Source organism: Tyto alba, unplaced genomic scaffold, assembly GCF_018691265.1.
Source record: "Tyto alba isolate M040663 unplaced genomic scaffold, T.alba_DEE_v4.0 Super-Scaffold_48, whole genome shotgun sequence".
In the NCBI taxonomy this organism is placed as follows: Eukaryota; Metazoa; Chordata; class Aves; order Strigiformes; family Tytonidae; genus Tyto; species Tyto alba.
This window is the reverse complement of record NW_024881324.1, coordinates 28,205,912-28,225,153: the sequence shown is the minus strand read 5'-3', so window position 1 is coordinate 28,225,153 and position 19,242 is coordinate 28,205,912. Positions and strand designations below refer to the sequence as shown.

Genomic DNA, 19,242 nt, shown 5'->3' with positions numbered 1-19,242 from the left:
TTTTAGTAAGCACCTAGCATGTACCTTACAAATCGGCTGGATCATTTAGTCTGGCTTTAAAGTCAAACCATATTCAATCACAGAAAAACATTTAAGTTCTGTTTTTTGGAGACAAGACAGAGAAGAAATTTTTTTTTTATTTTTGAATCATAAAATTCTCACAAATATGTAAATGCCATCTTCCCCCTAGAAAGCTAACCTTAGAAACAACAAAACCTTGTTTTAATGAAAAGTCACTGGGATTGGATTTGAAATCCTTCTTCCAGAACTGTGTTTGAGGATTCTTCTCCAAACAACTTTTTAACTGGAATCATCTCTTAGAAGCCTGGTCTTACATGCTGGTAAGATATTTTGCCTCTGGCATCCATTCATCTTATGTCTGTATTAAAGGACCTTTCACATCCCTTGTTGCTGCCTAACTTATTCAGGTTTTACCCCTACCCTGATGCCTGTTACTGTGATAGAAGATGAGATTAATTTATAATTACTTGTTCTCAGCAAAATCACATTGGCTGTTACGTTTTTCTTCACTTTCAGAACTCTTGGTTATGAATGGTTTTATTATTTGGTCTGTTACAGCTCCATAAATTGGAGCTAAGCTACCAGTTCTTAATTCCATAGCCTTTTTCCCAGTCTTTCAAAGACACATGCTGTGTTTCTCTTTTCTAGCCTGCCAGAACTTTCCACATCTTTCCCAGATTTTGAGTCTATCAGGTAGTTCTCTCAGTATCACGGCTGATTTTTACCTGGCCAGGACAATTTGAAAACATCATAATTGCATAACCCTTCCCTTACCTGGACCAAGTTTGTACACCCTTTTCTTTGCTGTTGGTTCTACTAACATTTGATCACAGTTAAAGCTTTTAGGGAGGGCTGAAACTAAACAGATACCAAACACTTCTGTTTCCTTGTGCTGTCAGCTGGTAGATTGGAAGAGTAGAGAAGCAACGGTTTCCCTTTGCCTTTTTGTTGCTTTATTTTCTCACTGCCCCTCATGTCTTTTGCAGTTCTGTTTCATTTCATGCCACTGAACTTTTTGACTCTTGAGCATACGGGGCGGTTGGGCGTCATCGAGAAGAGTAGGAGTGATCAGGAAGGAGATGGATTAATCTTAATGGAGGAACTGGAGAAAGATGAGTGCAGAAGAGAAGTGGACTTCCTTCAGCACCCAGTTCTGTCTCCATGATGGAGAGGAATGCTTCCACTCCCTTGTAGGTAGACATCCATTAGGGTTCAGTTCTGACTATGGAAGCATCACATGCGGATGCAAAGAAAACAAACTGACAATAAGAGAAGTGAGCAGCAAATTATTATTGCTTATACCTGCTTGGGAGCTTTCTGAGTTAAATGCTGTGTGCATACAACTGTTAGATGGTGAATAGGCTTGTAACTCAACTAAAACTGATGGAAAGGGTTAGATAGGGATATAATTATATGCAAGCTGGCACATTTTCAGAACTGCCTACTTACTTATGTGTGCAAAGTCTGTGTCCCAAATCTAGTTACATTTTCTCAAATACGTGGTGGAGTTTGGAACATATGTATACCATCAAATGTATAATCTTTTGGATGTATAGGGAAGGAGTCCCTTTTGCTCTTACAGGTTGGGTTGTGCATTTGGAGAGTTTGTTCCGTAAAGTTAGTGTGGATGCTCGTACCCTTTAGAAGAAGCTAACAGTAAATTCTGCTTATGGGCTGTGGTGGTCTGAAGTTTTTTTTCACATCCAAATAAATGTATTAGCTTAAAATATAGTGTTTTAATAGAATTTGACTTTGTCATGTAGATACACATGAAGTATAAATTTATTAAATCAAAATGCTTGGCTGAACTTGGGCTTTTTTGCATAATGTCATGTTATATTAAATTGTGAATTTTTAATTCATCAGAATGAATGAAATCTCTCTGCTGTGAAACTTAGGCCCTGTGGAGGGGTTTGGCAAATTGTTTCGTAATGCAGTTCACAATCAGAAGCCAGTCCCAGGAGAACTACGCTCTAACTGTAAAGGCAGTGTTAACAAAATTAAAATTTGAAAAGATAAATTTGAAGTTAAATTTGAAAAGTTTGGAGTGTTGTGTGGTTCTTGAACCATGATGTAGTGTCTTGAAACTGCACTTGTATCAAATACAATGTAAATTTTTCAACACTTCTTAAAATTAATTCTTCCTAAATTAATTTTCTGCAGTGGTTATCAGTAACTTTCCTGTAAAAAACTGATGTGTAAGTTTATGCTGAAGACAGTTCAAAATTAAGTGACATGCTTCTTTTTTTGTCTTGCTGTCTTGCACAGGTGTCATTTTTCTTGTTCATTATTTTTGTGGTGTATACCATGCTGCCCTTCAACATGAGGGACGCTATAGTTGCCAGCGTCTTGACCTCTGCATCTCATACGATTGTGCTGAGCGTCTGTCTGTCAGGTACAGCCGTTGTAAAGGAACACTTGGTTTGGCAGGTAGGTGCTTTGCGAAATTAATGGTTAATTGTGCACTGAATAGCTTGGTAAATGAGCCGGGGTGCCTCAGTGGGTGTTTGGGAATATAAACTTATTCTCTCTTCATTTCAGTGGGTGTTTGGGAATATAAACTTATTTCTCTCTTCATTTCTGAATTGCTACAGGCTTAATTTGCAGGTAGTCACTTCCAAATAATGAGGGTGTCAGTAATATCGTATCTTGCTGAATCGCACGCTTAAGTGGTAGAATCCACAGCCACGTAGGGCTTACCGATGTGAAAACTAACTTTGCTTGAAGAATGATGCGGTGCAGCGGTATTGTGGTACCACTCTGGTGTGTGAACTGTGCTGCTCCGATCCTCACCTCGTTCAAGCCCAACTTCCAACACCCGGGATTTATTCCAGTTGACTCAAATAAGATTGTTCCTTTGCATACCCTGAGGTCTGCTGGGTTAAGCATCTGTCGTGGTGCCTCTCCAAGCCTGCTGCAGAGCTTCTCCTCCTGTAATTCTCAGCCACTTACAGGAATTTTTCAGCCTCCTCCTGGCTGGGCCCCCTGATTGAAGATGCCTGGCTGGCTCCGGGCTCCATGGCGTTTAGGGAACTCATCTGTGTTTGCAGTTGGGTCTTGGCTTGTAACTCAGCTCTGATACTTTACTACATGACATACTGCAGATTAATATTTTTTAAAAATCAAAGTATTAGGAGTTGGTTTTCCTTACTGTTTTGCAGAAGATCTTTTAAATAGTGAAACACTACAGTTTTTGTTGTAGTACTGTGATGATCCCATCTGTCATTGATAGAAATCTCTATTTTTAAGGAAAAATTTAGTTTTCATTTGAAAAGAAAATACATGTTGTTTGTTTTTTTTTTTTTTTAATATAGTTGTGTCATTTTAGGGAAACAGAATTATTTTAACTTTTGCATCAAAATGACACTGAAGCTTAAAAGTAAGTACATTTTTATAAACATGACAGTAGAACAAGATAGACATCATTCTGTTTATTGTGAATAGCTTGAAGAATGAGCAAATAGTTTCTACTTACATTTTAAGTTACTTGAGCCTTATTTTGAAAAACGTTGTGCTTCAAAGGAAAACTTCAAAATGACAGTGATTTTGCAAAAGTCGTGCCTTGTAAGTTGTAGTTCAGGAAAACACATTTTATTTCTAGATATGGCTGAAGATCTGTGTTATATGGAATATTGAAACTGAAGTCCAGTAAACAAAGTATGTTCTCAGATGTAGTTCTCTGTAGAAATTTTAAATGGTGAGATAAGTGGGCTCGCTTTTCTCTTGCTGATTTGGGTTAGTTGCATGTTTTTTGCAGAGGTTACCAAGTTGTGCTGTATGTTAAGCAAGGACTGTGGTCATCTGCTGTCACTGTATTTTAATAATTCAGTGATACAGTTATTGATAAACGTAGTGGAAGAAATCAGAGAGAATGTTATTCTTGGTTTTATGTCAACCTATGGCTTTTACTCTGGGCATAGATATGCTGCTAAAACAGCATTAATGTTTGCCATTCCTTCCCAAAAAGCATTTTGGGTTAAAGTTGCTGTTTGCAGAATTTATTTAGTTTTCCTGCCTATCTTTCTCGATCATTAAAATTTGGTATATCTAAACCAGTACTTTCAGAAGATGTTATATTTTTAGACACATCATATCTCCAGAATGAAAAGAAATCATGGGCTGTGATGTACAATTAGTGTCTTTCATCTCTTCTGTAGCTTCCTGTTTCATTCAGAAAGAGTGGAAGTCTTTGAGAAATTTGTAAATTTGTTAAGAGTGTTTAATTTCCAGGATGTTTTTAATTTTCTATTTTCTCTTTGTAAAATGTATTAGATGTTCTGAATATTTTAACAGTTAATGAAAGTACTGAGCACACTGCGTTCTTATGAATGTGTGGAAGGGACTAAATACCGCAGTTCATTTGCCCTCTGTACACTTTTACATTACTGTTGTTTATACTTTGGAGTGTAAGCAAAAAATGTTTGTTTTGTGTTCTTTGCTTTCGAAAATCAAGACCACAAACGAAGATTAGAGACACTGATTACACTAAAAAGAGAAATAACATTTGTCAGTGATATGCCTCGAGTTGGTATAGGATAAGTGTGTGTAATTAACCAAAAAAAAAAAAAGAGTTGGGGTATAGTTGTTTAAAAGGACTATGCTGTTGAATGGGTTTTTGGGGGAAAAAACCCCAACAAAACATGTATTGGTGAGGCCTGGACTGGAGCTGCTTTTCAGAGTTTGGTCAGTAAATCCCTGAGATGAGGAACTATGGTCAGACTGAAAATTGAAAGCTTGGAGAAACACGTTCAAGACCAAGTAGGTTAAATCTGGCTTGCAGAACACAGCTTTGACAAAAATATATTGTTTTGATTTCAGGGCTACTGATTTGTTTCAACAAAACAGAAAAAATACATGACAGTGTTAGCAATGAACAGAGTATTTTCTTCCTGGCACAGATTTTTTTCTGGAGAACAGTTAGGGAACTGGAAGTATGCACTTCAGAAGCAGAAAGACAGCGGTATAACAAATCTACCTGTAGGTAACGTCAGATATTATAGCATATATATTCTGTATATAACAAGTATCCTTCTGTAGAGAGTACCTGCATCTCCTTTATAACCACTTCCTATGTATTAGAAGACTTTGGTTAAATCTTCTCTGAGCTTTCTGTTCTCTTGGCTGAACAATCCCCATGCTTTCAGTCTTCTTATGTCAAGTTCTCCTGCCTTATGATGCACTTGGCAGCCCTCCGCTGGACCCTTTCCAGTTTTTCAGCATCTTCTAGCCGCTCTGTTTGCCATCCCATAGCATTTTAGAAGTTAATCATACCTTCAGTCTATCAAGTAGAGAAATATCGAGGTTCAGAAGCACTTGCTTATTTTGAGATTTGGCATAGCCTGTCTTACTGGTTTTGTCATTCCTTGTGTTGTCCTCTGTAAAGTTTTACACCCAAAATTGGCTTCGGTAAAGCTGAAAGGCTTAGCATGGTCTTGATTATCCAGTGTTGGCTGCAGTCAGAGGTACTGAGATAAAAGCCTCCCGGTGGGGTAAAGAATCCTTCAACACAGACTCTGCTGTTACATGCACAAATTTCTGCTTGACCTATGCATGTCATTTGGGGGAAGGGAATCCACCTTGGTTTAAAACTTGGCAATGATGGAGATGATCTTCCACAAGTGTTCATATTTTTTCCATGGTTGTTAACTGTCAGTGTTAAGGTTTTGTTCCTCTTTCCTGGTAGGAATTTGTCGAGCCTTGTCATCCAGCTTCTGCATCTTGGTTTTTTTTTGGCCAGTAGACTAACAGACCCTATAGTATCCAATTTGTTTCTCCCATGAGAGTACTTCTAGACGATCATGAATTTGCCTCACAACCTTTTTGTCAATAAAATAAATGATTTGCCTGCTTTTGCGCTACCTAAGCCTTTCATCACTTTCACAGTTTTTCTTTGAGTCTCTACTTGTGCTTCGTCAACATCTTTCTTGCACTGAGGACATTCTCCTTAGAGGGATATGCCAGGAGCAGCTGCAGCAGTGCCAGATGCTAATAAGGGGCAAGGTCTACAAAGGGGTTAGTGTGCTGCAGTGCTCAGCGTGGAGACACAGACCCTACAGGAAAATACCCGGTTAGTCTCCCCTTACAGTTCTGTGGGGAGTTTAATGCACAGCTGTGGGATCAGTGGCAGGGGAGGAAAAGGAGTCCTGTGTTCCAGCCTCAGCTTATGAAAAAGTAACTGTGTAGGTGTGGGTTGGGTTTTGTTTTGTTGTTTTTTTTCTTCCCTGTTGAAAATTTTAATTTACAAGGCACATGGTCTGGAATGTGGGACTCTGCCCCATCTTTCCAGGTGAGTGTCCTGCTGCCAAGCAGAGGAGGTTCTGCCTGCTCCTGGCAGCCTGGTGGTTAGGGCTGCTGCAAGAGAACATGACTCTAATTATGGCATTAAGGCATTTGGCTCAGAAGATTTTCACGACTTAGTATCCCTTTCAGTTATTGCTGGAATGGAAAGTATTTCACTGCCACCCCTTGCTATAAACACGTAATCTGTTTCTCCCCGAACCAGAACTGATTCTAATCAAATACATGTGTTCTTCCTGATCTGTTACCAACTGCTCAACCCCTCTGATCTCATAATGGGTTGAAACTATAGTTAGCAGTCATTTTGTTCTGAATTTGTAAAAAAACCCCAAATCATTAAGCATCCTATAAGGTTCAGTTTTTATTTTCTATGTATGAGGAATGTGATTTTTTTATTTTAGTCTTTTAAAAACTTGCATTGTATATCTTCTCCCACAGATGGCAGTTATATTCTTCCCCATCTTTCCTGGAGTAACCAGTGGTTTTCTACTCTGTGGGGTTTCTTACGAAGTATAAAATAGAACATCAGCCACGTGTGTATTGTCTGTCTGGAAAATTCATGTGTCTTGTCAAAGGAAACTAGTTAACTGTTTGGCAAAAGTGTACTGCATTTGCACACGTACACAACACGTTGTGGCGGATGAAAGTATTAGCATGGTGATGATTTAACAACAAATCGAAATTTGTTAATAACTAATAGCACTTGATCATTAACCGGTTTAAATACATACAAAATAATTCAGGAAAATGTTGTAGTTAAAATAGTGGCTTACCTACAGATTTTAAGATGACAAGATTCACTCTAACTTACTGTAGGGTATCTTAAGGCAATATATATATGTACATTTATCTGTGCACGCATACACAAAGACAAAAACATGCAAACACACAGACACACACGGCAAAGTATTTGGATCCAATAAAATAAATGACATCCCCACACACCAATAGGCAGAGGAAGAGAAGCTAGCTCAAAGTAAAAGCTCCCTCCTCGAGTTTAGAGCAAATCCTCCCCGTGCCTTGGCATTCCTCAACGGGCGCTAATTGGGACCCGGGTGGGCTGACTTGGCCCCGGCCCCTCGTCAGCTCTGGCAGCAGCCGGCACCTTCAGGGGTTTGGTCCCCGAGAGGGGTCCCAGCTCCGGGGGGCTGCTGGTCACAGCCCCGCTGCGAGCCAGGAGAGCCCAAAGGCTCTCCCTTGGAGTGGCAATTTCTAGGGTCCCAGATAACCGACTTCTGTCATTTGTTTTTGCTGGGGCCCAGCTTGAACAACGAACCGCCCGGGTATCCTCCAGCAGCTGCACAAGAATTTGGTGCAGGTGCAGCTGTCCGTGCTCTCCTCTGATCCCAGCAGGTACCGGTGTGCGGGGCCAGACCGCTGGGAGCTGACACACAGAGCGCTCACAGCCAGAGCCATCAGCCCCCCCTGCCCCCCTCTCTGGCTGACCGGGGCGCAGGCCTGTCGGTGGGTACGGCGCGCCCCGTACGCCGGTGCACGTGTGCCGGGCGGATCCCTGCAGGGGCTGGGCTCGGCACCAAGCCTGCCGCGCACGCGGACCCCTCCCGGGTCAGGTCACCCACCCACCACCCGCCAGCGGACCCAGCTCCACCCTGGCTCGTGCTCACACACTCGCTTCACGCCTGCGCTTGCTCCGCTTGCCGGCACAGGGGCCCCCGTGGGCCACGGCCAAACCCCCCCTGCGCCGCGGAGACCCCGTACGCGCACGTTCGCACAGACCGGAGAGCCCCTCTCCAAGAAAAACAGTTAGAAATGAAGTTTAATGAGAAGACAGGACGGACTGCAGTGGCTGGGCACAGGGCATGGCCGGGCCGGCGCCCCAGCAGGTAACCTGTTACAGCCAGCTGACTCCTTCTCCCCCCTCAGCCCTCTATTTTCCCTCGGTTTTGTTGTTCCTCCCCAAACCACCGTGATCTCTCCCTTTCCCTACCTTTGGTTCCTGCCCTAAACGTCCATCACGTGTCCCATACCGCAGCAATAGTTACATGATTATTTCTATCAAGATTCATGAGATGATGCTTAATATGTGTTTTCAATTCATACTTAGGGGAAATCTCTACAAGAACACGCCGTATCTAAATTACAAGTATTTCCATAGATCTAGTTAGCCTTTTCAGAGTTAATAGTGCTTCTTATGCTTCTACGTCTCATCAGCTCCTAGGAAAATATATAATTGACAGTATCAGATGGTGGACCGGATTTTCAGACGAGCAACTTGGACATGACATCTGCAATATACATTAGATGTTCTAATCAACATGCAGCATATAGGCATATACCTTTTGTTTAGACCACTGATTTAAACTCATCCGTTAACTGAACATCTCTAACAGGTGATGATATTTACAAAAAATGCTTTATCTGGTAGAGTGGCATAATAGCAAAATAAAAATGAAAAGCATGAGTATTGACTGGCTAATAGAAGAAAATGTAGAGCTCTGGGGCTCAGAAATAGAATAGAAGTCGGTTTATGCTGTTATCATTCAGTACAAGAAAATACCATCCTTATTTAAAAAAAGGCTGAAAAGAAAGACTGTGTCTTTAAGTACATTCATTATTGTGTAACACCTGAGGCTGAATGGCTACAGAGGGAAAACATAAAGCACACCGGAATTTTAGTAGTCTGAATGGCTAAAAGCTGTTGCTGTGGGTTGAATTTGCCCTTCTGCCTTGAATACCTTTTTCTGAAGGAGAAAGGGGACAGTTATTCGTGAAGCTAATGCAGCTTAAGCAACTCTTGCTTTCTGCTGCACGGTTACACAAAATGAGTTCCCGTCATCCCTGCTGGAGGCGTGGAGGGCAGTGGCTGCTACTGAAGGAGAGGGACTATTTCTTGTAGCAGCAGCTATTGCTGTCCCTTCCCTCGCCTCTTTGTCCCTTTGCTCTCCCCACCCCGGCAGCAGCCTGGCTCGCCACGGCGTGCAGCAGCTGCAAACCAGTTTGAGAGGGGAACGCCATCTCCTGCGTAGCACCATAGAGTAGGCGTGGTTTTTTTTATTACTGCACATTTCTTTGCTCTTGATTTTATGGTTAGATCTAGGCAGATATTGAAATGCCGTCTGCTATGGTTTTTTTTAACTAATTTTTACAATCTGCAGGTTTTCTTGGGGTTTCACTCATTCTTTAAGGCAACCTGCGTAGTTTGTATACGCTTAGGAAGAGCCCACTTGCCTACAATAGTATAGATACATAGGAGAACCCATAATTGCATTTCACAGTATTCAAGCATTAACATGGAGAAAGAGACCATCTTCCAGGGAGTCCCTAAGGCTGTAAAAAGAAGACCTGCAATTCTTAATCTGATGGAAAATTCAGCAAAGGCTAAGAATTGCAATGCTGTGGTGAAATGAAACGTGTGCAGGTGGCCATGTGGGTTTTCAAAAGCATCATTTACCTACAGCCCAAATTCAGCCTCTAAGAAATGCACAGAAAATAGTTCTGGTGAGATGTGAAGGAAATCATCAAAGCACAGAAGATAAGTAATATATGACTCCTTTTTTTTAAAAATCATGGAAATATCCCCAGTTAGCATTGATTCTTAAGCTTTACTGAAAGGGTCAGATTGCCTTTTGTATACACTCCATTTAAGTTAATATTTTTATCAGCAGCAAATTTCACGTGTATATTTATTTATCTCTCTTATACTACTTTATCTTACATTTATTATCCTAAAAGTGAGTTATTTTTAGCACTTTTAATTTTCCAAAATACAGATTTATTTGATGAACAAGTCCACAGTCCTTTAGTATATTAATTAAATTATAAAATGTCTATGCTAGAATGCTATGTTATAAGGCTACTATACCTCCAAAACCATAAATCAGTTAAACAGGTGACTGAACATTCCAGTATTTCTAAATGGGAACAGAAAGCAGTGTGCTCTACTGGCTGTACCTTCCTCTCTCGCATGACATTGCTGGAGCAGCAACTCAGCTCTCACCGCACAGAATACCTTTTGCAAGGGGCTTGCATTCCGTATCCTTTTAAGGATGACATTAATGTAATAACTCACCAGTGAAAGACTAAATCTGTACATTCAGAATTTTGTAATGCTGTCCTTCCAGGTTATTTTTCTGGAGTAAAGAATCTTTAATTCCTTCAGTTGAGTTAGTTTTGCTGTTTTCATTTTCACAGATATTGCCTGGCTTTTTCAGTTACACAGTACCTTTATGGCTTGGTGGTGTTTGTCACATTTATTGTGAATTACTTTTCTTCTTATTGCAGCTGAAGCATAAAATTCCGGGCAAGATACTCGTTCTAGACATGATGCTTTGTCATTTTATGCATTTGTAGCGTTATCATCTATCCCTACATGTTATTTTCAAGAATTCAGTAGAAGAGAAACGCCTTTCACAGTCAGGATACCGACACATTTCCCCATCCTCACAGCCACGTTTAGTGCAGTGTAAAATAAGAGGGATCGGGAGTACAACCACCTTTTGTTGCCTAGAGAAGTCTTTGGCAAGTCAGGATCTGGCAGCAGTGCCACCCTCCCCAAATTACCGACTTCCCAGAGTTGCAGTGGTCCAAGCCCCGGTCTGTTCCGAGACGCCTGCAATAAGATGGGATCTTTTTCTTTGTCCCCCGAGCCCCTGCCGTCCCCTGATGCTGAGCTGCTGGTCAGGCAGGAGAAGTGATTCCTCAGTCAGTCACCTGCCGAGCTCTGCGCTCCTGGGCATTCCTGCCGGTGCTGGCTCACGAGTCCTTGGATAGCCCTTGTTTCCCTCAGCCCACTTCTACAGTATGTTTGTCCTCAGTGTGTGCCAGTAAAGCGCTGGCCACGGAGCTGCCTGGCTCTTAATTAGTGACTACAGCCTCCAAGTGCCAATCTTGTAGGCGCTGTGGAAGCATGCGATGGAATCAGTTAATGCTCCCACAGAAGGCAAGCGGAGGCCAGGAGCAAATGAGGTAGCAAAGTGCCACATATATATATTTTTTTTTTCTTCTTAGCAGCTACAGCTACGCTGCTGGCAGAAGGAAAGCCGTTCCCTTGCCCTGGAGCTGGGTAACGCAGCACAGCTCATGTTTACCTGCCTAAACTCCCACCCCTTCTTCCTTCCCCGAACAGGGTGGCCAGGTGTCAACTTTCTCTGAATAATTCCTGATGTGTTACGTCTCCTAAGGCGTCTCAAGGCTCTGGGAAAACGTTGCTCGGCCCAGATCAAAATGGTGCTAGTGAGCAAGGTAACAGCTGTACGGCAGCGATGCTCACGGGGCTCGAAACTGCTTTCCAGTCTTGTTTGGTTTACCAGCAGAGACAGAGACGGAGGACATCATCTGCAAGCCCTGAAGTAATTCTTAATTCTTCCCAGGGATTGCACCTTTGGGTATTACACGGAATATTCTTTCCCTTCTCAAGGTACATCTGCTACTGCGCATCCAGTGAATGACTTTGGTATTTGTCCTATCTGGGCCTGGGAAAGAATCACGGCACTTCCGTGCCTTTCAGTAGTTACGTGTAATAGTTCATGTTCATCTGCTCTCAGTTTAGACAGGTTCTGGGTATACCAAGGACTATATGATGCGTATTTGCTGCAAAGGTCACCTGCATGGATTCTGCTAGCTCTGTCGGTTTCTGAGTGGGACAGTATTGCTTACAGCTGATGTTTGGCTTCTCCACTGTTACTGATTTTGTTCTGTATGCTCCAGCTTCGATAGCAGCAGTCTGAAAACAGCATCGGCTGTGGTTTACCAGACATAAAGTTTTGTTCGTGAATCTATTTGCAGGTTTTTTTTTTTTTTGTCCCATCGAGGATATATTTTCTCATAGATGTGTAGTGGTCTACCAGCTCAGAAGCCACAAGAACCCAAGCTTGAAGTAAGCAGGGTGTCTCTGCATCGAGCTAGCTCAGGTCCATGGGCTTTGGGAGCTGAAGCTGTGCGAAAGCACTTATGCTGCTCTGCAAACAGAGCTTTGAAGAGACAGGTCTGACCCCCAACCCTAGGCCAGCTCCCATGTCTTTGGATATACCATACCACAGTTAATCCGCAGCCCTCTACACTGTTTTAACAAATAATTTAGATTTATCAGTGTCAAAGCAGTATTGGCCTCCGAAAGACTCGGCCGCTTATAGATGCACAGAACTAAGACTGGTAGGTTGTCCTTGATTGCGGCCTCAGCAGGGCAAGAAACAAACACCTGAGCAAAATCACCCCAAATGACCCCAGCAGATCTTTGTTCTCAGTGATGAGGAAGGAGGCAGGTGCTCTCCACACCCTTATCAATCTGACCCAGAGAAAATTTTCTCCTTGATTCATAAGCAAGAATAATTGGTTCTACTGATCCTATAAGTAGGAAGACTGCCATGCATGCAAAAGACGACCTTTTCAGGATCCCAGTACTTGTCTTTGCTACAGTAGTTGACAGTACCTGCTACTTCAGAAGAGAATGAAAGGTACTTGGAAGTTCATCTAACCAGTTTTAAATAGGGGGAAATTATTTCAGCCAGTTCCTCAGCAAACGGGTAGCTCAAACTCTGAAGAATGAGATTCTGAGTTCCTCAACACATATGCACTCTTGTCTTTGAGAAGCCAAAACTGAGTTTTACCCTGGAGAGACTTGTCCTGTTTAAAAGATTTCTAAGGGGCACCTTTGAAAAATCTTCTTTGTCTTGAATACTGTCTCACTCTGTATGGTTTTAGCTCAGCCACAGCTCTCTCACAGCAGCATTTGTTCAGGGTAATCGCAGCAGGATTTGTCTGTCCTGTTTACTAAGACTTTGTCCCAAGACTCATAGAGATGACATCTTGCCTGAATTTTTTGTAGCTAGGAAGAGACTGTGTGCTGATGAACATTTACTCACTTGCTTACTTCTAGTGAAACTGGTTGGATTATTCAAGGAGGTTTGCAGCACCTTGCGTGAGAAAGCTTCCTACTCCGAATGTAAGTATGACGTGCAGTAATCCTGCTTGCTCTGGTGTGCAGGTGGTGAGACGGAGTTTCAGCTTCTGCCAGAGGTCTGTTGGGGTTTTGTTGATGGTCTCTGAATGCTGACTGCTGCTGACCTTTGCATACACTTTCCCTTTCTGAGATAAATGTTTTGGATGCTTACACCCTGCTTGGCCTGTGGAAAAAGTCATTAAAATTTGGCCTGTGGAAAGAATAGCCCATAGTGACAACACTAAATGCTCCCAGGCTGCCTGCCTGCTTCAGGCAACTCGCACAGGCCAGCGGGAGGAGCAGAGAGGGGAGATGGTGTGCTGCCTGTGACACCCGGAGAGGATGTGGCTGTAGTGTCCGTGTCCTCTGAGCCTAACTGGGCACTGGAGTGGGGAAACTGGTTCTTTTGCTCTAACATGCTATTTGCATCCACTCATTTGTCATGTTTAATTAATTTTGTAACATCATATCCTCTCAGGTTGGTTAAGACCCTTAGTGCTTGTCTTGGATTCACACCCCCCCACCCCCCTTCTTTTTAGTAAAATAAGCATAGGATAACACTTTGAAAGTCCTAAAAGCAGAAATGGTCATGATATAAAAAAACAAAAAAACAAGCAGCAAAAATGACAAGAGGAGCAAGAACTTATAGAAATTATCCATGCAGAAATAGTGACAAAAGCATAAATGCTAATAATGAACAGAGGTGGAATGCTGAAAAATTAAAAGATGGATAATAAGGCACCTTTGAAAATGCTCTGCATTATTTGCTCTAAGCTTTTGCTTCATTTGCAGTTCAGTCATCGGTGATGACACCTTTTTTTTTTTTTTTTTTTTTTTTTTTTCTGCTACCCAGCAGAAAGTGAGTGTTTTCCTTGGGTTTTTGTCTAACTTTCTCACCTCAGTTCAGTTTATTGATGCTGTACTGGTAACCTCTGAATGCAGAGTTGATTCCCTTTCCTCTGTTATTGGTACTGACCATCACTTCAGAGTCTCTTGTACATGCTACACACATAGTCCCCTAAGTCATGATGTAGTTATTTTCCCTCTGCTACATTATTTCATCTTCCATTGAGCTGCATTAGATAAAAATACTCCTGAGTCAGATCCCGGGGTCGCACGCGAGCAGAGCTGGGCTGCCCGGGACAGCGGTGGAGCAAGCAGCGACCTTCGGAAACTCGTTCTGAGTCCTCGCTGGACTTACCTGTGTCGACAGTCCCAGGCTTTGTCAGTAACCTTGAAGTTCCTGCTCAGTTAGAGCAGGGTGCAAATAAAGATCCCACTTTGCAACACTCCTTTCCTCAGCAGAGTCGGTGTTAAACTGCACTCAGCATTCCGGTTGCCTGATGCGGGGCTGGTGCTGGTGTCTGGTGCTGGAGACTGGTGCTGGTGTCTGGTGCCGGTGTCTGGTGCCGGAGACTGGTGTCTGGTGCTGATGGGTCTGGTGCTGGAGACTGGTGCCGGTGTCTGGTGCTGATGGGTCTCGCATGGCAGAGCTCTGCCTCCTTCCCCGCTCTGATGGGAGGGGGCCACGGTTGGGCAGCAGCAGGCGTGCTGGGGAGCTGCCTCCAGCTCTGCTCACACTCCTACTGGGCTAAGAGATCGTGGCAGCTGAACCCAGCCTGTCCTCTGGAAAAAACGTGCCCCTACTTCCACAAGAGATTCGGATGCTTTCCTTGTCGCAACCTTCTGCTGAAGTCCATGTCTGTGCTTTTCCAAACTTTGCTGACTCTTCTCAGATTGGATCAGCTGGATAGAGCGTTAGGTCTATGTTAATTAAACGCTAATCTGCAAAAATATGAAGGAGCAGGGAAACAGTGACAGAGGAACGCCAGTAACCCAGCTGGAGCAAATAGGGTCCCCTGTCCCAGCTCCTCTCGGGGCTGTTGTGGGACAGCCTTTAGGCACAGTGTGTAGGTGTGAGAACATCGACCGGGCGGGTCGGTGGGAGGGGGACACTGCCATCAGGCTGTGGAGTCCCATTGTGGGATGCAGGGATGGAACATTTTTGGATTGTGCAAGACTATGGGATGTTCAGAGACGGAACCAAAGGTGAGGGAGGGGAGGGACCACAGTGGTTTGGCAGAGCAACAAGTGTGGGAAAATAGAGGGGTAAGGTGGTAAAAGGGGTTAATCGTGTGTTAACGGGCAGCTGGTCGGCACATGGCCATGCCCCGTGCCTGACCCGTGCTGTCTGTCCGGCCTTCTTCTCAACCTCCATTCTAACTAGTTGAAGGGGCACACACGTTCTGCACGCATGTGCTTGTTGTATATGTGTGGGGAGACCATGGAACAGAGGTCAGGGATCACGGGGTCCCCAGGTGCCTGTGCTGGGCAGCTGGAGGGGTCTAAGTGGCAGCTACAGGGTGAGGGGCCACGGGCCAGAGGTGCCCGAGAGCAGGGGCAGCTGGAGAAACGGAACCGTGTAGGTGTTTTGTGGGTGTGTGGTCACTGGTCAGGCCCGGCTAGCTGATGGGGGGTGAGGATGTGTAGACCTGGGTTGGGTACCGGAGAGGCTGGAGGCCGCGTGGCTTGGCTGCTGAAGGAAGCGGGGGGTCTAAGCTGGACTGAAAAGAGACCCGCTAGCGTGTGGGGGGTGATCCAGGGGCCGGGTGCTGACCAGGCTGGGTATCTATGGCCAGTGACTTTGTGCTAAATTGCCTTCATCCTAGTCAGCCAGAGAGGGGATCCGAGTTGGGACGCTGGCGCAGCGTGCGTTTGCCCAAGTGTTGCGTTTTCGGTCTGCGTGGATCTGCGTGGCTGTCTGTGGGTGTGTGTACAGGTGCGCTGCATTCACGTGTGCGCAAACACCTCGCAGCCGGGTCCGTGTGGGCATGTGGTGCGGCACCACCCTTGCCTCTCTCAGGCTACCAGATTCAGCAACCTCCAGCATAAACCAGAGACGTGTATTTTCAAAGAGCATTCCATATATTTTTAGACAGTGTTATGGCTTTTGTGTAGGGAGTGGTTTTCTTGGTGATCCTGATGAAGTTTTAACTTTAATAGCATTAGAAATTAATTATTTTGATGTCTTGAACTCTCTTTTGGTCACTCTTAACAAAACTAGGTTACAGAATTATTTTCTGCCTAAATATTCTATATAGCCATGTGTGCTATGTAAATAAAAACCATGTACTTCTTGAAAATTTCATGCAATTGTTTATTTTATTAGTGTGGTTGTGGTATTTTTACATCTGTATAGACCTTGGGAGAAGGGATTCTGCTCTTTGGCAGGACTTGAGGTGACATATGCTCATATAAGGTGGGGACAGTTCCTTCTCTGGGCATCCCTTCCCTCCATGTTCACATGCAGGATGTTCTGAGCCCTGTAATCCTTAAGCCATGGTCATCGTGAGAAACATTAAACTTTCATATCTCCTTCGGGGAGTTTCAGGCGTACGTATTGCTGCGTGACAAGGTAATTGCTTTTTCACTGTACGTTTGCTGGTCGGTGCCAGAGTTCCAGGCAACCACAGTAGTACCAGAGTTGGAAAGAATAAGTGTGAAAATGCAGCTCCATAGTTACGAGACTGATATGGTACCTGGCAGCGAAGGGCTGCTGCAGGCAGTCCTCGTGGGGGTGAGGACCTTCTCTTCACGGGCGCTGAAAGAAATGTAAGGATAAAGAGCAGGGGTGAGCCCACGGTGTTAGAGTCAAGCCAGGAAGGTTGTTATAATTTTTTTGAGAAACAGATTGAACTAATAAAACTTCTGGAAAGGGATCTGCAGTAATGAATGCTCTTTCCATCCCTAAAATATCTGTCTCAGTTCCTTTCGTTCTCGTTAAAAACTGCTATTATCTATTAGTTTGTGAAAGCAGTACCAGGAAGATAGTGGTGTCCAGATTCTCATTAATGCTAGGCACAATTTGGACGATTTGGTGTGAGGCATAATGGGGTATCTTAGAGGACTGAGGAGCTAAGAGGTAAAGCAAGAGCTAGAAAATCTACGGTTAGTTGCCCTTGCACTTTTCTGCTCAGGGTGATGCTCCTCTCTACCTGCAGTGCTCTTTTGCAGTTGAAGTGTGCGCAGCTAAATTGGCTTCTTCTGCACTACAGAAAGAAAAATAAAGCCTCTCTTCTAAAAAACTAGGACTGTTGGCCTTCATGTTGATAGCTCTGAAAGTGGCACCCTTTGGTTCGTATTGACTACAAACTAGCAGAAGTCAGAAGTCTGCCATTTTATTTTAGCCTTCCAAATTCAAAGCTTTTCTTGTAAATTGCTGAAGGTTTTCTCCCATGATTTATTTCTTCTTTCTACTTCTTCCCTCATGCCCTGGTTCATAATCCATTTTTGTTTATATCTTATTTCCTATTTCTGACAAACCAGTTTCTTACTTATTTTTTCTGATATAGCTGGGCCTTTTTTGAAATTTTAATTTAAGGATTTTTATTTTTTTTTTTAGTCTTTCAGTATACTGCATCTTGCTTAACAGCATCTCGTGACTGCATTGTAAGAAGAACCGTCTTATGCTTGCTTCAAACCTGTCATCTGTTTGAGTCCCTCATGTTCTTACACTGGAAAAGGCTGAACAGCTGATCTCAGTTCACCATTTCCAGGCCACTTATTATTTTGTAAACCTCTGTCACACCTCCCCTGTCATCTCATTCCCAGGCTTAAGAATTGGAAATTATTTTTCTTTCCTTATTTATAAGTCATTCTATACCTTCGATCTTCCTTATTGCCTTTCTCTGATTTGAAAGAAGTACACAATATGAAAGCATGGTCTGTAACACAGAAAATCCATTAATACTTCATAGCATGCTTATTTAGTGAGGAAGTAGGTCATTGTAAATAGAGAGAGAAAAAAGATGAGCCTCATCCTCAAGGCAAGCACAAATTAGCTGAAATATTATTAGTGAAGGAAATGAAGAATCTGTAACCTGACCCATGCAATTTTGAGCTGAAGACAAAATATCTTCCTTAACAAAATTCTTAATAATCACCTTAACGTGATCCTATGATTTGTGAAGGAGGCTTAAAATAATTGTTATACATTCATTAGAGTGAAGTAAGAGAAATAAGTATGTTCACTTTTCATGTCAGAGGTTAAAATGTTGAGGTCTGCTTGTATTACAAAATAATTCTAAAGAAGAAAAGAGTGACTGTGATTATACTGCATTATGGTAAGACCCGAGCAGTTAGGATTGTTTCCACAGGGCTGTTGCTTATTGGTTTATTTTTTTATTATTATTAAATTATTATTATTTGAACAATGCCAATTTAAGGGTTGGGAAACTGAATCTTTTAAAAAAAAATAGTGCTTCTCTACCCACATGACTTGGGATGTGGGAAATGAAAATCCGTACCTAAGAGCAGGTGAAGGAGCCTTCCTAGACTAGGAGGAATAATTTAATTTTCCTGGTTTTCCTAAAATAACTGTATTCCTCTTTAAAAACAATATATATATATCTCCAGCAAAAAGACATATAAATGGGCATGAATTTAAAAAAAAAAAAAAAAAAAGAAAAGAAAAGAAAAATTGCAGTCTATCTGAATGATAATGCAATTACTGTCTCATTAACTGGATGCCAAAAGAAGGCAATGATAATTGTGCAGCTGCTGATAAGAGAATTTTCAGAATGCATTATGGATGTTGTGCCTCATCCTGACAAATTCAGTTCACAAAAGAGCAATAAGCAGAGTCTCAAAGGGGTGTTATATTTCAGATATTAGAGTCTTCTCTTAACAAGCATCCAAGACATGAATCAGAGTAGAACTGCAGCAGGTATGGCTTGAACCTCATAAATATTTCCTTGAATTCAGATTTGCAGATTTGTTCATATTATAGATAGCGGATAGTTCACAGTATTTTTTAGGTAAAATTCGTGGTATATTCTGTGGTACTTAACATTTTAGCAGTGATGACATGTTTCCCATTATATGAGCTCTTGACAGTATTACTGTATGTATGCATGTATATATATAATATGTAAAATTAGCTATATTGAAAATATATATAATACAGAGAAATACATACATTTCTCCCTCTTCCTACACATGTAGTTTTAGTAGTGAATGAAAGGCTC

The 19,242-nt window shown here is 42.6% G+C and overlaps 1 protein-coding gene across 5 annotated transcripts in view; it reads left to right on the top strand.

The window, feature by feature from the left end:
- ADCY2 (adenylate cyclase 2) overlaps positions 1–19,242 on the top strand; it is a 232,168-nt gene that overhangs the window by 70,398 nt on the left and 142,528 nt on the right. For 3 of the 5 annotated variants that reach the window (XM_042806780.1, XM_042806781.1, XM_042806779.1), the window contains exon 3: positions 2,290–2,451. The exons of 1 other annotated variant lie outside the window; for it this stretch is intronic. In XM_042806780.1, the coding sequence (XP_042662714.1) occupies positions 2,290–2,451 (162 nt within the window). Of the gene's footprint in view, positions 1–320; positions 342–2,289; positions 2,452–19,242 lie in introns of those variants that run through there. One more of the 5 variants, XM_032989073.2, reaches the window with a different exon arrangement.